The sequence below is a fragment of the Canis lupus genome, chromosome 17, assembly GCF_011100685.1.
Source record: "Canis lupus familiaris isolate Mischka breed German Shepherd chromosome 17, alternate assembly UU_Cfam_GSD_1.0, whole genome shotgun sequence".
Taxonomy (NCBI): Eukaryota; Metazoa; Chordata; class Mammalia; order Carnivora; family Canidae; genus Canis; species Canis lupus.
Window position 1 is genome coordinate 34,050,176 of NC_049238.1, and position 19,318 is coordinate 34,069,493.

General features: G+C 36.3%; 1 protein-coding gene across 4 annotated transcripts in view; it reads left to right on the forward strand.

The window, feature by feature from the left end:
- Positions 1-19,318, forward strand: part of EML4 (EMAP like 4) — a 160,885-nt gene that overhangs the window by 103,515 nt on the left and 38,052 nt on the right. For all 4 annotated transcript variants that reach the window (XM_038561347.1, XM_038561348.1, XM_038561349.1 and 1 more), the window contains 7 exons: positions 223-346; positions 1,580-1,729; positions 2,688-2,757; positions 4,091-4,201; positions 6,195-6,290; positions 11,136-11,270; positions 11,387-11,522. In XM_038561347.1, coding sequence (XP_038417275.1) covers positions 223-346; positions 1,580-1,729; positions 2,688-2,757; positions 4,091-4,201; positions 6,195-6,290; positions 11,136-11,270; positions 11,387-11,522 — 822 coding nt within the window. The remainder of the gene's footprint in view (positions 1-222; positions 347-1,579; positions 1,730-2,687; positions 2,758-4,090; positions 4,202-6,194; positions 6,291-11,135; positions 11,271-11,386; positions 11,523-19,318) is intronic.

Here is a 19,318-nt window from a genome sequence, read left to right on the forward strand (position 1 = left end):
TAGTTTAGTTTAATTATGAACATAGTTATTATCAGTTAAGGAAATGACCAACAGCTTTTTCCTACAATGTTTTAGACAAGGTCTTTATATAAAAATAATTATGTATAATAAGAATATAACTCTGAACAGCTATTTTTTGTTTTGTTCTTACTATATCACCTTAATCCACTTCTCTATGATTATTCAGAAAATTGACTTAATTTTTGTCTTGTGTTTCAACAGAAGGAGAATATGTTAAAATGTTTATGCGAGGTCGGCCAATTACGATGTTCATTCCTTCTGATGTTGAAAACTATGATGACATCAGAACAGAACTGCCTCCTGAGAAACTGAAACTGGAGTGGGTGTATCCTTCTCTATTATGACAGCAAATTTGTTTGCTTTGTCTTCAGTTTAAGAAAAATTCATTTACCTAATGTCTATCAAAATTGTCTTTATACAAAAAAAATAAATGTTATAAACATAGCAACCACTTGAGAAAGTAAAGAGATGTTACTTTTCATCCTTCACATATTATATATATTTTGCTATTAGCAATATAAAACCACCTAAATTAATATCTTTAGGATAGGGCAAACAGGATTATATGAATGTTTTGGCAGCAACTTCAGTGTGGTAGAGAAGACATTGGATTGGAATTGGAAGACTAGAGTTTGAGTCTCAGCTCTGCCACCCCTAGTTGAACCTTAATTCCCTTATAAAAAGAGGTTAATAACTCCTACTTAGCTGTTTTAAGAATTAAATAAGGAAACATCAGTTAAGCATTTTGTAACCTGTGAAATAATGTAAATTATGTTATTAAGAGCTCAAATTAATAAGATTGATTCTAATTCCAGAATTAATTTCTCAGCCAGACTTTATAAAAAATGACTATATAAAAGAGCTTTCATAATTTCACTGAGAAATTTTTCTCTTAGAACCTTTGAGAAACTCCATGAAGCAGAATGGAGTTAGTAGTTTGAATTCTGCTTTCTGCCTCCATTCTCCTATACCCTCTTTGCTCTTTCATTCATTCCCTCATTTCTGCAGATATTAGCTTGGGAAAACTCACCAGTCCTGTAATTCTGTACTTTTTAATAAACACTCTGCCTACCAAACTGTACCTGACTGTCATACTCATTATTTAGGTCAGGCATAAATGTCATTTTCTCATCCCTTCTTTTGATCCCTCTCTTCACTTTCTCTTTAAATTAGGTGTTCCTTCTATGCTTTCTCCTAGGATACTGTTATATTTCTTTCCATAATTTCTAATGATATAGTTGGTGTTTGTTTTTGTCATCTTTGCCAGGGCATAGCCCCAGGGACCCAGTCTCTGTTTTGTTCAGAACTGTATGTTGAGCTTTATATCTGCCACGTGTTAAGAACTCAATAGGTATTTGTCTGGGGAATGAGGAAACTAAGATTTATACAAATTAAAAACTCAGGATTGTACCCTGAATAGTGGCAGGACTTGAGTTTCCTAGTTCTGACAGTCCTGTTTTCTTTATACCTTCCTGATTCCCTTAGGTATCCATGAAAAACTTGTTAGTTTACACCTTAAAAATTGTGTTTATTAAAATCCTTGACTCTTGTGATTAAGATATGGTTATCGAGGAAAGGACTGTCGTGCTAATGTTTACCTTCTTCCGACCGGAGAAATAGTGTATTTCATAGCATCAGTAGTAGTACTGTTTAATTATGAGGAGAGAACTCAGCGACACTACCTGGGTCACACAGACTGTGTGAAATGGTTGGTATCATTGAACACTTCTCTATTTTCTTTGTCATTTTTGCATTTCTTTTTAATTTGGGTTTTTTTTTTTTTAGAAATGGTTTCTTGTGGGGAACTGAGATCTTAAAGATACTATAGGCATTCTGTAGAGTATATTTGAAAAAGAGGCATTTTAATATGGGGAAGTTGGAACTTTTAAAGCATTTTTATTTCTTAGGACAATTTAAATTGGTACTCTTCTGGAAAGTAATGAGCAACACCTACTACAAAAAATTTACATTCTTGATGAGCTTACCCCTTGGCTGCAAGATGTAGAGCCTAGATATGGATAGGAAGACATCTTTTTAAATATTTTGCTAGTCACTCATATGTTTATCCTGTGGGCATATATGCTGCAATATTTTCAGTTTGTATTTAAGAGTTTCTTGCACCAAGTTTGACTTAGAAGAGTTTAGCATTAAGAACTAATTAAAAGGTTGGAGGTACTATGTGTGAATATGTTCACTGTGCTCCTTTGGAGAAGAGAAGAAATGATAGAGCTGTTAAGTCAATAATATGTATAAGGATTAGATAGCAAACAGGGAAAATGCTGACTATGTAATAGATAACATTTGCACCGTGCACAACTGCTTCTTCATTATGATAAAAACCATCTGTCTCTGTGCATGTGCAGGACTAGAAAGGAACTTGAACAGATTAAGACAGTTTAACTTATTCTGTCACAATTGTGAATTTAGTGTTCTGTTAATTTGTCTATTTAGTTTGGCAAAAAAAGAAAAAGTATGGCCAAAAAGTTAGAAAAGAAATCCTCTAGATGGTTGATACTTGATTTGCTAAAGAAAATAAAACAGGTCACAATGAGAATTTTTTAATGATTAAAAACTGAAAAATGTTTGACAGATGTTGATACCAAGGCATATTTCAGCTGTTTCACATGTTTTCCATTTTTAAAATTGTTCTTAATACTGCTTTTTAGCCTTGCTATACATCCTGACAAAATTAGGATCGCAACTGGACAGATAGCTGGAGTGGATAAAGATGGAAGGGTGAGTGGCATAGTGTTTTATGTGCTGTACCAGTGACATTGCCATTAGAATGGAATTAATCATAATTTTAACCACAGCTTGCTTATTTCATTCTCTTAAATGGCAACTAAGGGATTTCTAGTATAAGTGGGGGGGGAAATACTAGAATATAAGAACATTCCAGAAAACAAAATTTTGAGAATCATACTACTTAAATGTTTTTCTCAAAAAATAAGTATTCACCCTAAGGAAACTACTTACTTGGAAAATTAGGAGGACTCATAAGCTTGTTATTTTTTTAACATAGCATAACTTATCAGTGTTTGCCAGAAGTTTCACTACATTGATGGACTTCTTGATTTTATAGATGCCTAGAACTGGTAACACTTTAAAAATTTTCAGTTCCTATTCAATATTATTAAATTGGTTTACATAATAAGTCCCTTACTTATAAGGATCAACTGTATTTTTGATGACTTATTAACATGTCTGACTATACCCATGACGTTCTCTGGCTTCATTTTATTTAGAAAAAGGAGTTGGGATGGTCATATTAAATGACTTCTAAGACCCACCCCTACCAGTTCCAATTCTATTTAGAGCTGTTTGTTTAGCAATTTGTTGGACACTGTTTAGAAAAAAACTATTACTTTCCTGGGAATGAAAGTAATGTTAAAAGCAGAGTATCCAGAGCAAATTTGCCTGGGTCAGAATTCTAACTCTGCCTTTTAGTAACTGTGTAACTTTGGGCAAATTACTTAACTCTTTGTATCTCAGTTTCCTCATCTGTTAAATGGTGATTATAGTAGTACATAAGTTCATGGGATTATGAGGATTAAATGAATTAATATATGTACTTAGAGTATATGTCAGGGGTACCTGGGTGGCTCAGTCAGCTAAGTGTCTGTCTTTGGCTCAGGTCATGATACCAGGGTCCTGGGATGGAGCAGCCCTGCATCCGGCTCTCTGCTCAGTGGGGAATCTGCTTCCCCCCCTCTCCCTCTAACCCTTCCTCCTGCTTATGCTCTTGCCACTCATTCTCTCTGTCTCTCTCAAATTAATAAATAAAAAAATCTTTTATAAAAAAAGAGTATATGACATAGTAAATACTACATCATTTGCTGCTACTACTATTATCATTGTTATTTTCTTACTTTCATACGATGAGAAGAAAATACCTGTTCAAGATTCTTTGGGATCATGTCTAATGTAGTAGCTATTTTATATTAGATATTTATCCATTCCTACTGTTCTTTAAAGATAGCAGACAGTTCTGTGTGGTAGTAGTATTTATTTGTACTCCCCTGAATACCAGTTAGTCTTGCATCTTGTGTTTTTCCCTTTGTTTTTGCAGCCTCTGCAACCCCATGTCAGAGTGTGGGATTCAGTTAGTTTATCCACACTGCAAATTATTGGACTTGGGACCTTTGAGCGTGGAGTAGGATGCCTGGATTTTTCAAAAGCAGTAAGTAACAGTTTTTCAAGAAGTAAGCAGGCTGCACAAAGAAGCAGAAAACTCAGTTGTGTGTGTGTGCGCGCGCACATTTATAGAAAGTGCTAACTCTGAATTGTTCGCTAATGCTTAGCAATGACCAGCATTTTAACCTAGGTACTAAAGTACTTTGGTTTATTTGGGTTACAAGTTGTTATGCCTAATTATACTTCTGTTCTGAAATAGGATTCCTGTGTAGTAGCAGGAGATGTCTAGAGGAATATATACATAGCATATAATTGAAATAAGCAGTAGAATGTGCTTTTGCTTCAGCTTGAATCATATAAATCTATTTTATTTAGGAAATTCACAGACAGGAAAGTTGGCCGATTCTGCACAATTATTAGCTTTTCTTGATGTCATGTTGGAACAAATGAAATAATCAGGTCTTTGTACTCACTAAAATCTTGAATTATCTTGGTTCTGAATTGATGACCACGTGAGCTTAAAATTGAGTACCTAACAATCTAGTTTTAAACCTTGAGACTTGATTCTGAGGGGAAAATAAAACAAGGATATTACCCATTGAAACATTGTATTTATTCTTGAATTGTATTATTATAGACTATCTGGGAGATCTACATTTTAGGTTCCATGATTTTAAATTTCAGATACAGATATCCCTCCAGATTTTATTTGGCCTCATTCACACTTTATATGTATTCATATTACTTCTTCATTTCCTAGCTGTCAGCAGGTTTATTATGGATTATGGGCATTTTGTGGGACATGGAAGTGGAAGGGACATTTTTAGAACAGAAAGATAAATTTGGGTGGACATAGGAACTTTGCTAGCTTGATGGTACTGAATGTCCAGAGGTCCAGTGAGACAAGAATTGTGACAAAGGTGTTTATATAAGGAGATAAGCAGACAGAAGGACTTTCACTACCTTTTTTTACCCCTAAATTTCTGTAGCAGGGACTTTTGTCATCTTATTGGTACCATTAAGACTCTCTTGTATTGGGGATCCCTGGGTGGCTCACCGGTTTGGCACCTGCCTTTGGCCCAGGGCGGGATCCTGGGGTCCCGGGATCAGGTCGTACGTCGGGCTCCCAGCATGGAGCCTGTTTCTCCCTCTGCCTGTGTCTTTGTCCCCACCCCCCCATATGAATGAATGAATAAATAAACAAACAAACAAACAAACAAATAAATCTTTAAAAAAATAAAGACTCTCTTGTATTGCCTCATACTCTAACTTTTCCTAGTTTAGGTAATTGTTCCAATATAGGCTAAAAGATAGAAGAGAGTAAGCTCTCCTCTCCCTTAATACCTCTTACTCTTTACCACAGTCTTTCTCCCATATACATCATTAGGCATATACTGCAAGTGTTACTAAAAAACAAGTAATTTTTAAATATCATCCACCTTTTTTTTCCCCTTAAGCTAAGAGACTTAAATTATGTGAATGAAAATGGTTTCAGAAAAATAGAAAAGAGAGGCACCTGGGTGGCTTAGTTAAGTGTCTGACTCTTGATTCAGCTCAAGTCATGCATGATCTTAGGATCATGAGACAAGCTCTGCGTCATGCTCCCACCCGAGTGGGGAATCTTCGTGAGATTTTCTCCCATCTCCCTCTGCCCCTGCCCCCTATGTTCTCTCTCTCTCTCAAGAGTTTAAAAAATATTTTTATAAAGTAGAAGAGGATTTGTTTTATTTATCTTATGTTAATGTAAGGTATATCATGGAAAGCTAAATTGCTATCTCTGAATAACAGAAGTAACTAGATGGCAGGTGGAAATTAACCTAGGGGGAAAAATTAAAAATAGAAAATATTTTTTCAAGAATCCTCATTATATTTCTGAAGAAAATGTCAGGAAATGGTATAATCCTTTTCTTTCAAGGAGTTGCGAGTTTAAAGGATTTGGGATTATCTTAATGTTGGCAGTTTTAGTAATATGGTATTTCTTCTTAGAAAGTCAGCCTTGTCTGAAAATTTTTAAATGCCTTTAATCGGCTTTTCTTTAGGATTCAGGTGTTCATTTATGTGTTATCGATGACTCCAATGAGCACATGCTTACTGTATGGGATTGGCAGAAAAAATCAAAAGGAGCGGAAATAAAGGTAAACCAAAAGAAATTTTAATTATTATTTTTAGAATATATTGTTTTGTAGAGCCTTAGAAAAATATTGCATATCCTTAAGTTACAAGAGCATAGCAACTGGCCATATTCATTAGATTTATTGATTTGCCATCATTCTAATGGTATTTTTAAATAATACCTATTTATAATCTGTAGTTTCTGTGATAGTATCTATAGATTCTGAAGTCAGTTTTTAAAGTATCTTAAGATAAAATAGTCAAGCATCTTCAACCAAATTATGGTGATATTTCAGGCATGTTGTGCTACTGAAATGCCAAAGTAGAGGGCTATCGACCTGGCTTCTTTAACAAAATTTGTTACTTCATTTAATCTTTAAAATCTAACAGAAAAATTCATCTTAGAAATATAAATGACATACCAGAAATCCTATGTGCATATGTAACAGTAAGTTTTATTGGTCTTAATTACATTTATGGGATTACTACATAAAATGCTACAGCATTTATAATTGTTATAGGGTTGATCCCTTGGTGTGCATCAGGCTGTAAATTGTAAAAGAAGAATATAAGGTTAACATTGCAACTGTATTCATATGGGTGGAAATGGCCTCCCTCCTACTGGCTTTCAGAGGGATTCAGAGTGACAAGATGACTATAAAAAGCCTATGACATATTTGCTGTACTCTTAAATAACATCACATTCCTCTTTAGTTGTGTACTACTCTCTCTTAGCAGTTTTGTTTGGTATAAGCTTGAATTCAAGCTTTCAGCTTGGTCAAGAAGAGTCATTCTTTTAATTAGTGTAAGTTAATCTTTTGAAAGAAAGAGTGTAGATTGATTGTACTGGAAAAGAATATGACATGCCAGGAAACTTCAAACCATGAAAAACAAATGAGGATATAGATTGTCTTTCAGCTGTCATTCAGAGTAATTCAGCATTGGAACATTGGGACATTATACTGAAATGAAATGGGTAAATTTTGATCCTTTGTAGTAAAGGCTACCAGAGGAAGTCTTGTGGTTTTCTTCCTCCTGGCCACTCTTTGATCTCCTTTTCAGGACCTTCAGTGTTGGTATTCTTCAGAGTTATGTCCCATGTCTTCCACTAGTATCTCATATATGCCTTTGTGGCCTTAGTTACTATCTCTGTGTCCCGTATCAATTAATTCTAGCCCACATCTCTTTTGCACACTTAAACCTATATTTCTTGTTGCCTGCTAGGCATCTTTATTTGATGTCCTATCCTGCAAGTCAAAATCAACATGTTCCAATCTATACTAGTCATCTTCCTTAGCCCCCAGTCAGTTTCACCTCTCACTAAACTCCACATTCTTGCACAAGCTAGAAATTTCCCCCTCACTTCTCATACCAAAGTTCCCTAAGCTCTGTATCCCAGATGTCTGTATTAGAGCTCTTTCCAGGGCAAGTGACTGGAAAACAACTTAAAGATAACTTAAAGAGAATTTTTTGATTCATGGTTAAGGAGAAAAAGAACACCGTTAGTAAGGGTTAAAGAGGAATTTTGTCTCAGGAATGACTTGGTTCAGGAACTGGGTCACTGATTCTCTTGTCTCTCCTCCTTTCCTCGTGTATTGTTGATCTTATTCTCCACTGTAGGTGAGCTCTATTTTTGCCTAAGTCCCAGAAATTTGAGGAGTTGATACATACCTAGTTGATTTAAATGTTTAAAATTCAATAAGGCAACTTTAAAACCTTACTGACAGAAATTAAAGAAGACCTATGTAAATGGAAGAATATATAATAATCATGGATAGGAAACAGTATTATGAAGATAGTACTTCTCAGGATGCCTGGGTGGCTCAGCAGTTGAGCGTCTGCCTTTGGCTTAGGGTGGGATCCCAGCATCCAGGATCAAGTCCTACATCAGGCTACTTGCAGGGAGCCTGCTTCTCCCTCGGCCTGTGTGTCTGGCATCTCTGTGTCTCTCATGAATAAATAATAAAATTTAAAAAAATTTACTTCTCTGCATATTGTTCTGTACTGGCAACATAGAATCTCAGCATGATTTTCATGGAAGTTTATAAGCTGAGTATATGTGGAAATATGAAAGGATAGGAGTAGACAAAACAATGTTGATGAGAATGTGAAGTAACTAAAACTCTCATACATTGCTATATGTTGAACATAGAAATTGGCACAGCCATTTTTGGAAAACTGTTTGGCATTACCTTCTAAAGTTGAATTATCATAAACATGTGCATACCTCTACCATCCTGTTCCACTCTTAGATATAAACCCAACAGAAGTATTTCCATGTGTTGACCAAAAGACAAGTAATCGAAAAATAGCCAAAAAAGGGAAGTTACCCCAATGCCAGTCAGTAGGAGAATGGATAAATCAATACTGTGGTCTTTACATACAAAGGAATACAATACAGTAATGAGAATGGACAAATTACAATATATGCACCCATATGAAGTGCTGTACAGAAGTGTTTAGTTTGTGAAAATTTATCAAGCTATGTACTTAGGATTTGAGTACTTTTCTGTATACATAATATACACCAATAAAAATTAAAGTAAAATCTCCTGTAAGATTGTCACTACCCCAAGTGATTTAATTTCATAGATTACTTCAAGTTATATATTGAATCTTACCACTAGCTTTATGGGTTTGTATACTGGAAATATTTGTAGTTGGTTTTATAACCCTCGATTAATTCATTGGGCATAAGATTCAACTGTGAAGTAGTTTTGACTTGTCTAAGTGAAAACTAAGGACTGTTCAGCATTGCAGTTTTTAAAAGGCAATATCGAGGTACCTGACTGGGTCAGTTGGGAGACTGTGACTCTTGACCTTGGGGTTGTGAGTTCAAGCCCCACATTGGGCATAGAGATTACTTTGGAAAAAAAAAAAGTCATCTCTGAAAGATAAGTATTTTTTGTTTTGTTATTAACATTATCTTTAGAATTTACTTTGACCTACTAGGTGTATATATAATCATGGAGAATTATATAGCAAGAAAAGTTACTGCTCTTTTGCCTCATTTTATAATCTGAATTCTGGTTAATGGGAAAAGCATTCAGATTAGATTATTTGGGTCTTGGGGATCCTTGGGTGGCTCAGCGGTTTGGCACCTGCCTTTGGCCCAGGGCGCGATCCTGGAGTCCCGGAATTGAGTCCTGTGTCGGGCTCCCGGCATGGAGCCTGTTTCTCCCTCTGCCTGTGTCTCTGCCTCTCTCTCTCTCTCTCTCTCTCTCATGTGTCTATCATAAATAAATAAATAAATAAATAAATAAATAAATAAATAAATAAATAAATCTTTAAAAAAGATGATTTGGGTTTTATATATATGCCTATGTAAGACCCTCAAACCCAAATGTTAGTAGTAAAAAAGTAAAATTTGCAGAAATATTGGAGCCATAGGAAAAATTTTAAATTTAGATCAAGTGTCATTTTATTGGTAGAAGAACAAAAAATGTAGGGTCCTGGGTGGCTCCGTCAATTAAGCATCTGACTCTTGATCTCAGCTCAGGTCTCGATCTCAGGGTTGTGAGTTTGAGCCCCACCCAGCATGAAACCTACTTTAAAAAAATGTAAAATGTATTATGTTTAACTCACTTTGTCCATGAGATTATTATCTTTATCATGTTGATTTGCAAAGGAGTGTTCTCATAGACCTGAAGGTCTTACCTAAGTTAACAAATGGACATTAAATGGGGCACCTGGGGGGCTCAGTCTGTTAAGTGTCTCTGATTCTTGGTTTCGGCTCAGGTCGTGATCTCTTGGGTCATGGGATGGAGCCCCATGTTGAAATCTGCTTGAAGATTCTGTCCTTCTACCCCTCCTCCTCTTCCCCCACTCATGCATGTGCTCATGCTCTTTCTCCAAAATAAATCTTTCTAAAAAAATGGGAATACTCACATCAGCTAACAATAAGCAGCCGTATAAGAGTGTATATTTTACCTCACTGTTAAGTTTGAATAGGTGATTTTGCCATAAAACATTTGATAATTCAGTTGTGATTTACTGAATATATAGAAATATGCTGTTTTAAAAATATCCTCAATTCAGTAATTTCAGTGAAAAACTGTATTGGTAATGCCTTTATGATTCTCATGCCTGTTTTCTTTCTCCAATTCTTTTATTTTTTTTATTTTTTTTTTAATTTTTATTTATTTATGATAGTCACAGAGAGAGAGAGAGAGAGGCAGAGACACAGGCAGAGGGAGAAGCAGGCTCCATGCACCGGGAGCCCGACGTGGGATTCGATCCTGGGTCTCCAGGATCGCGCCCTGGGCCAAAGGCAGGCGCTAAACCGCTGCGCCACCCAGGGATCCCTCTCCAATTCTTTTAAACTTCTTCCCTTTCTAGATTTTTTTGAGGAAAAAGCATAAGTAAGATAAGAATTTGTAGTTTTTTGTTTTTTCATTTCTATAGGAATCAGTAGTGACCATTCTATATCTATTCTTTAAGCCCTCAGCCTGATGACAAATCTCTAAATTAGTAATATTTTCTTGGTCAATAGTAATATTAAAAAAAAGTTAAGAATTTTTTTAATCAAAATGACAGTCCGTCTTTATGATAGAATGTACATGGCTCTTGTATTTGCTAGGTTTAATGTACTTTTCCCTGAATGTGTAAGAAATTAAAAGAATATAAAACTAATTCATATGTTCTCCTAGTCCAATTATTATATATAAATAGCAAAAAAGATGATACAGTAGTATGAAGACATCAAATTTAAATCATTATTCTAAAAATCTATTAAAATTTCTTAGGAAAATTGATCTTGGAAGTAAAAGCATTTTCTCAAAATGTTTCCCAGTCTTTGATTGTCAGCTACTGGTGCTTGATGGAGATAGGATATACAGTCATCTAAAGCTTTATTTGTCTATCCACAGACAACAAATGAAGTTGTTTTGGCTGTGGAGTTCCATCCAACAGATGCAAACACCATAATAACATGTGGTAAATCTCATATCTTTTTCTGGACCTGGAGTGGTAATTCACTAACAAGAAAACAGGGAATTTTTGGGGTAAGAATCAGAATGTTATAACTTCATTATAAAACTTTTGATTTTTTTTAATTGTTGAGTAAACAAAACCATCATGACAAAGAAAAAAACTGAAAATTCTCATTGTCTCATTGCAGAAATATGAAAAACCAAAATTTGTGCAATGTTTAGCATTCTTGGGGAATGGAGATGTTCTTACTGGCGACTCAGGTGGAGTCATACTTATATGGAGCAAAACTACTGTAGAACCCACCCCTGGGAAAGGGCCTAAAGGTACAGTATTCTCACATTAAAGTCCTCACATTTATTTATTTATTTATTTATTTATTTATTTATTTATTTATTTATTTATTTTTTAAGTCCTCACTTTTAAAGCACATGGCTGGCTATTGCAGGCTGGCTCTTACCCAGACCAGGAGAAAGTACTCCAAATGCATTTTGTTTTTAAGATTTTTCATGATGGAATCTGTTTTTTAAAATTAAATTCTATACACAGTTATTAGCTGAGCATATATAGCCTATATTTGACTCTATTCAACCTTTCCTTCTAGGAGGCTAATACAACATAATTAGAGATGATATAGATACATGTTAATTTAAACAATATAAAGATTAAGAGAGAAATCATCCTGGGACGCCTGGGTGGCTCAGCAGTTGAACGTCTGCCTTTGGACTAGGGCATGATCCTGGGGTCCCGAGATCAAGTACCGCGTCGGGCTCCCTGCATGGAACCTGCTTCTCCCTCTGCCTATATCTCTGCCCCTCTCTTTGTGTGTGTCTCATGAACATAAAATCTTTAAAAAAAGAGAGAGAGAAATTATCCTGATCATTAGTGTTTTATAAAGCCTTCCCAAAAGAAACCGTTTATTTAAGCTACACTATAATGAATGTACAAGACTACAAAAGATATGGAACCTTGATCCCAGTTTAGGGAAACAGTTCAAGCAGAGGTGGAAGGATGAATATGAATGTGAGGCATCCAGGATAAGGTGAATTAGTTTATCATGTAAGAGTGTTAACAGAGACAATAGATAGCCAACTTGAAGGAAATTTGATTTTAAAAAATAGTAATGTTTTGTAATTTCTCCTATCAATTTAAATACATACTAAAAAATTGATAATTTAAATAGGGCTTAAGATACAGCTTTTTTGAGTTATACACAAGAAGCCTTAAAACTAGTTGAGCTCGGGGTTCCTGAGTGGCTCAATCAGTTAAGTGTCTGCCTTCAGCTCAGGTCATGATCCCAGGGTCCTAGGATCCAGCCCCATGTCGGGTTCCCTGCTTAGTGGGGAGCCTGCTTATCTCTCACACTCTGCCCCTCCACTCACCCTGTTTGTGTTCTCTCGCACTTTCTCTGTCAAATAAATAAGTAACCAAAAAAAGAAAAGAAGGAAAAACTATAAATTTTAGGTGAGGTGAGCTCACCATAGAGGAAGAGTTATGAGGCCAGGGGTCCTTTATCCTCCCAGTTAGATAACCAAAAAAGACCCTGCAAGGATTGTAGAAGTGAAATTAAAAAAAAAAAAATTGAGATAGAACTCTTTATTTAGTGCCTTTGAAGAAGGGTGGAGAAAGTTTCTAGGATTATCAGTGCTGTAGAGAAGTTAAGAATAAAAACCAAGAAATGACCATTAGTAGTTTTCAATATCAACAGAACATTAAAGCCCCAAAACAGCTAAGTATAGAGGAGCCGGTCTCAAATGAGAATCTAAGAAGAAAATGGAATGGGAAGTAGAGAGTTACTAGAGTCAGTCAGTAGTCTTTTTAAGGTTGCCTAGAACCTGAAAGTAAATTGGGAGTTGCCAGTAAAGAGGAGACTAAAAATCTTAGATGAGAATGCCTGGATTGGGCATGAGGAAGAATTATCTTTGAAAAAGAGCAAGAGCCTCCATCTTAATTCTGAGACTGGAGCTCTAGAAGCTATGATGTCTTATGTGGATAGATGAGGGGTGGGGGAGGGTCAGGATGACACTGTTCTCAGTAAAGACAACTCTGGGTGGCTCAGCAGTTGAGCGTCTGCCTTTGGCTTAGGGGGTGATCCTGGGTCTATGGATCAAGTCCCTCACTGGGCTCCCTGCACGGAGCCTGCTTCTCCCTCTGTCTCTGCCTCTCTCTGTGTGACTCTCATGAATAAATAAATTCTAAAAAAAAAAAAGACTTGTATTAAAGTTTTTATTTTTAATGAATTAAAAAAGAATCGTAATGTAGTAAAACATTACATAATCAGACTGTTACTTCAGAGTTCTACTTGTTGGAATTGGGATCCAGTTGAAATCTTTGTCTTATCTATGGATATTGAACATATTATAATAAATGAATTGTAAATAAAAAACCAAAATCCTATAAATTTAGAGGTATTATTTTCTAAACAGTTGTTGATTAAAACTATCTTTTCAAACTCTCAAAAGCCTGTTTTTGAGATTAAAGATCTTGAAAGCTGATGATTAGCAGTTATTTATGGTATAGTAATAAAGAATGATTCCTGATTACTCTATTTGTGGCACATTTCCTACCTTTCTCTTCTCCTTTTCACAACTTACCAACAGACTAGAGGGTTCAATCTCCCTTGGGTCTGGTGGTTTCTTTGAGGGCACTATGCATGGCCATGTGAGAAAGAGGCCATAAAATGAGAGAGGAGGGAAAAGAAATAAACCCATAGTGGCTTTATGGGTTTTTTTTCTTACTTTTTCTTACTACAGCCCCTCTTCCCACCCCCCCATAGTGGGCCTTGGCATTTCTTTAGCTTTATCTTGAATTGATTGTCCTCAGAAATACAGATCTATTCTTTTTTATTTTTAAGGATTTATTTATTTAGAGAGCAGGCATGAGAGAGCACAAGTGGGGGTGGGGGGAACAGCAGAAGGAGAGAGAGAAGCAGGCTCCCTACTGAGCAGAGCATGTGGCATTGCTCCCCACCATCATGACCTGAGCCAAAGGCAGACGCTTAAGTGAGCCACCCAGGTGCCCCAATACAGATATATTCCTAAGTCCCATTTATACCCAAACGCACAAATATATTTTGCCCTTTTCTATGGTAGATGAGAAAATTAGAGGAACAGCACTGAAAATAGCCTTTTAAAACCTCATTTTTTTTTTTTTTTACTGCTTAAGTAAAGCTGAAAAAAAATGTCCAGAGTACCATGCTTCCTTCAAAGTAGAAGGTTATGAGAGAAAATTAGAGATCTTCTTCTAAAATCAGTAGGCTGGGAACAGGGAGATTCTTTATTAGCAGCAACAAGTGGTAGCAGCAGAAAGAAAACTAGCTAGACCAATCAGACTCTGAGAATACACAAGAAAAGAGGTGGAGGTTGACAGGAAAGCAACCTGGGCTTTCTGAGACATTTCCCCTAGGGAATGACAGAGCAGTACACGCTGTTTCTCTTACTCATCCACCTCACCCTAAACACACAAACAGCTTCCCTTTGTCTCTCTGGAATCTGCATCAGACCGTGGAAATCACCACAAATAACTTAGGAGTAAAAGAATCCTTATTTCTCTGCTCAGAACAAAAACCCTAGTTTACGTCTGTCTTTCCTAATAGACTTTCCTAGGACGAACACAATGTCTGGCATTTGGTACTAGCTGCTTGAGAATTATTTGTTAATCGTAAAAGAAATGACTTTAATCATCTTTGGGTGTTAGTGTATGAATAAAATTTAAGTGGTACTGATGAAAGCACTGTTTTCATGGAAAGTGTCGTAGATTTCTTACAATTGTGCAGATTTTTATACTATATACTTTTTGAGATGCTATAGTAGTGTGTTCCCCTATCCCTTCAGCTGAATTTCTTTGGTGGGTAAGTTGAATAGAAATTAACCCTTAAATTGTATTACCAGTGATCCTGATCTCAGTCTCTGGCCATGCATTCTTTAGCTTCTTTTGTCCAGTTTTGGGTTCAAAGTCATGAGAAGGAATGGCAGTGGATTGAGGGTTCTTAAAAATCCCCCCCTTCCCCCCCAAAAATCCTTTCCCATTCATCTCTGTTTTCTTTTTCCTGGGCTCGTTTGTTCGGTATTAGAAATGCAAGGGAACAGCATTGTCTATCAAAATTGTTGACATGTCATCCTCCAACACTAAGCAGAATTTGGGTATAAATGTACCCTTCATTAGCCTTAATGTGTGCTGAGGTGGCAAACCAGGGAGAGGTTTTTATTTTGGTTTTTGTCTGAAAAACTTGGGGCTTAGCCTTTGTGCAAAGAAAATCTGCATATGAACATACAGGAAATAAGAAATCTAATTTTCATAAACTGCAGTGCAACCGGAAGTGGACTGTGTTGTACTGTGCCATATAATTGATCCTGTTATGGGCAAGCTCACTGAGAATTTTGTTTCTTCCTTTTCATTTGAGGGTTTTAGTGCTGTAAGTATGGCTAGGAAGGGTTTGATGAGTGCAGTGAAATAAATGTAGAAGCTTAAAAAACTCAAAGTTTCCATTTTTAATTTTTTTTTTTAAGATTTTATCTATTCATGAGAGACAGAGAGAGGCAGAGACACAGGCAAAGGGAGAAGCAGGCTCCATGCAGGGAGCCTGACGTGGGACTCGATCCCGGGTCTCCAGGATCACGCCCTGGGCTGAAGGCGCCACTAAACCGCTGAGCCACCTGGGCTGCCCCTCCATTTTTTTTTTTTTTTTTTTTTTAATTTATGATAGTCACACAGAGAGAGAGAGAGAGGCAGAGACACAGGCAGAGGGAGAAGCAGGCTCCATGTACCGGGAGCCCAACGTGGGATTCGATCCCGGGTCTCCAGGATCGCGCCCTGGGCCAAAGGCAGGCACCAGACCTCTGTGCCACCCAGGGATCCCTGCCCCTCCATTTTTAAATTCTTGCCAAAATGTCAGTAGATTGATCCATTTTGCATATTCCCTAGTATGATATTTCTGCATCCGTGGCTGGCATTCTTTGCAAGCAAGATCTGAATATACCGTGATAAATGATAACATCTAATAAAGGGATATTTTTGTATGGCAGAAGTAATCTGGTAGATATGAAAAGAGACCAGAGCTATATTTTATGCTTCATAAGCTCTCTTGTATTTTTTCTTCTTGCATCCAAAATATTTTTCCTTAACTTAATTAACATGAATCTTCAAAGTAATTAGTATTTTCTGTTTTTTTCTAGTTTTATTGAGCTATAATTGACATATAACATTGCATAAAGTGTACAACATAAAAAATATACAATATCATGATTTGATATTTGTATATATGCAAAATGATTACCACGGATCCTTAAGATTTACACTCAGGATCTTTCAGATGTACAATATATAGTATTGTTAATTGTAGTCACCATGCTGTACATTATATCCACAGAACTTATTTATCTTATAACTGGATGTTTGTACCTTTTAATCATTGTCACCTGTTTCCGCCACCACCACTTCTGACAATCACCAGTCTATTGTTTCTATTAGTTCATTTTTAAAAAATTTTACTTGTGAGATCACACAGCATTTGCCTTCCTGTGTCTGACTTACTTCACTTAGCATAATACCTCAAGGTTCATCCATGTTGTTACAAATGGAAGGATTTCCTCTTTTTTTATTCCATTGTGTATGTGTGCATATACCACATTTTATCAGTTCATCTGCCAGACAACACTTAGATTGTTTCAGTATTTTCTGTTTCTCGTGTGAGTACAAGATATTTGCTATTTCCTACATACATGAGAAAGTTCAAAATTTTCTTTCATGAAATAATTCTTAAGTTTTCAGTGGGGGGAGGGGGGAATGTTACAAGATCATTATATTTCCATTATTCTTAAATATTTTCCAATTCCTTTAAGAAACTAAGAAACAGGGCAGCCTGGGTGGCTCAGCGGTTTAGCGCCGCCTTCGGCCCAGAGCGTGATCCTGGAGACCTGGAATCGAGTCCCATGTTGGGCTCCCTGCATGGAGCCTGCTTCTTCCTCTGTGTCTCTGCCTCTCTCTCTCTCTTTCTCTCTCATAAATAAATAAAATCTTAAAAAAAAAAGAAAGAAACTAAGAAACACCATTTTACCTGCTCTCCAATCAACATAGGCACATTTGACCAGTTGCTAATAGTATAACATAAATTTCAAAATCTCTCTGACACTCAATTCCATAAACAGGCACAGAAAACCCTCCAAACTATCCTTATTTGGCAGTCAAGGTAAACTGCTTTTTAAGGAAACTTTCTGTTAAAAATGAAAAGGGTTTTGCGATTAACCTTGGATAGACTTGGCTGTAATTACACCTGGAGGTATAATAGGTTTTCAAATTAAAGGATAATTACTTTTCTTGGTAGGTATTTTTGGCCTAAATTGGAAGATCAAAAATACAGGCCCATGAAAAGAATTTTTCGATCGATAATCTGTTTTATTGGTAAATACTATCTAAAGGGAACTTTGGTAATGTGTTTAAATTTGAAGCACAGAAATTTTATCTCAATTAATATTAGGTCTTCCTCAGGAAATAGCTCTTAAGGGGGAGGAGGTGGAGAGTGGAAATCTCATGGAGCTGATACTACCTAGGTATTTTTATTCTCTCTCTCTCTCTTTTGTATTTTTATTCTTAATGAAGTAGTTGTTCCTCAAGTTTATTTTCTGTTTTCTAACATTCCATCATTCTAGGAAGATCTGAAGTGTTTAATGAGTTTTTTGTCACATGGAAGTATGAAGACTGAATTTATTTTTATTTTTATTTATTTATTTTTTTTATTTATTTACTTATGATAGTCACACAGAGAGAGAGAGGCAGAGACACAGGCAGAGGGAGAAGCAGGCTCCATGCACCGGGAGCCTGATATGGGATTCGATCCCGGGTCTCCAGGATCGCGCCCTGGGCCAAAGGCAGGCGCCAAACGGCTGCGCCACCCAGGGATCCCCTGAAGACTGAATTTAAAATAGAAAAACTGTATTGCATTGTTCTACATTTTGATGGAGATCCATGAAATCCACATCTCTGCTTTTTGTAATTTCTTGCATGGTACCATAATACTTTCATACTACTTGTTAATTTGACTATTCATAAGAAAGCAAGCCCCCCCCCCCTTTTTTTTAAATGCCCAAACAAAGCCAACAGTACTCTTTAAAATGTCACGCTTCAGGGTGACTGGGTGCTCAGTCAGTTAAGCGTCCAACTCTTGATCTCAGTTTATGTCTTGATCTTCAGGATCATGAGTTCAAGCCCTATACTGGGCTCCATGCTGGGTATGGAACCTACTTTAAAAAAAAAAAAAATTACATCTTTCCCATGTCTTTCTCTCTTGGTCACATCTGAGCCATGATAGATCATTGTCTGGCTATCTTACCAGACACAATTGTAGTGGTGTTCAAAGTATTTTTAGGTGATGAAAGTTGACGTAAGCTGAGCAGTTGATATGAATAACAGGTTTGTTGGAGTTCTGCTCCCAGCTCTGCTGATTCGAGCAAGCTCTACTCCAAATCAGGCAAGCCCTTTCCTATCTCCCTGCCAAATATACCCACTTATTAAATACCTGTATCACTAGCTCCCTCACACTGAGTAATTTTTAGAGTTAGCTGTTGCATTCTTTTTTCAAGAATACCAAAGTCCTACAAATTTTAGGACTATTTAATTTTTAAATAAAGTGGCAGCTAAAAGTGAACAGTCTCAGTAACAGCTTTATTGAGATGTAGTTCACATACCATATAATTTACCCTTTCAAAATGTACAATTAAGTGATTTTTAGTACATTCACGAAGTTTTACACCCATCACCACTATCTAATTTCCAAACATTTCATCACCCCAAAAACAAACGTTGGGCCCATTATAATGCAGTCATTTCCCATTTCTCCCTCCCGTTGGCCTCTAGTAACTAGTTGTCTACTTTGGGTCTCTATGGTTTTGGACATTTCACATAAATTGAATTATACAATATATGGTACTTTGTGACTGGCTTCTTTTATTGGAACCTTAATGTTTTCAGGAATGTATCAGTACCTTATTCCTTTTTATGGCTGAATAATATTATTACATATTATGAACATACCATATTTTGTTTATCCATCCAGCTGATGGACAGTCTAGAAAATGAATTTTTTCAGTTTTATTGAGATATAATTGGCATATAACTTGGTATACAT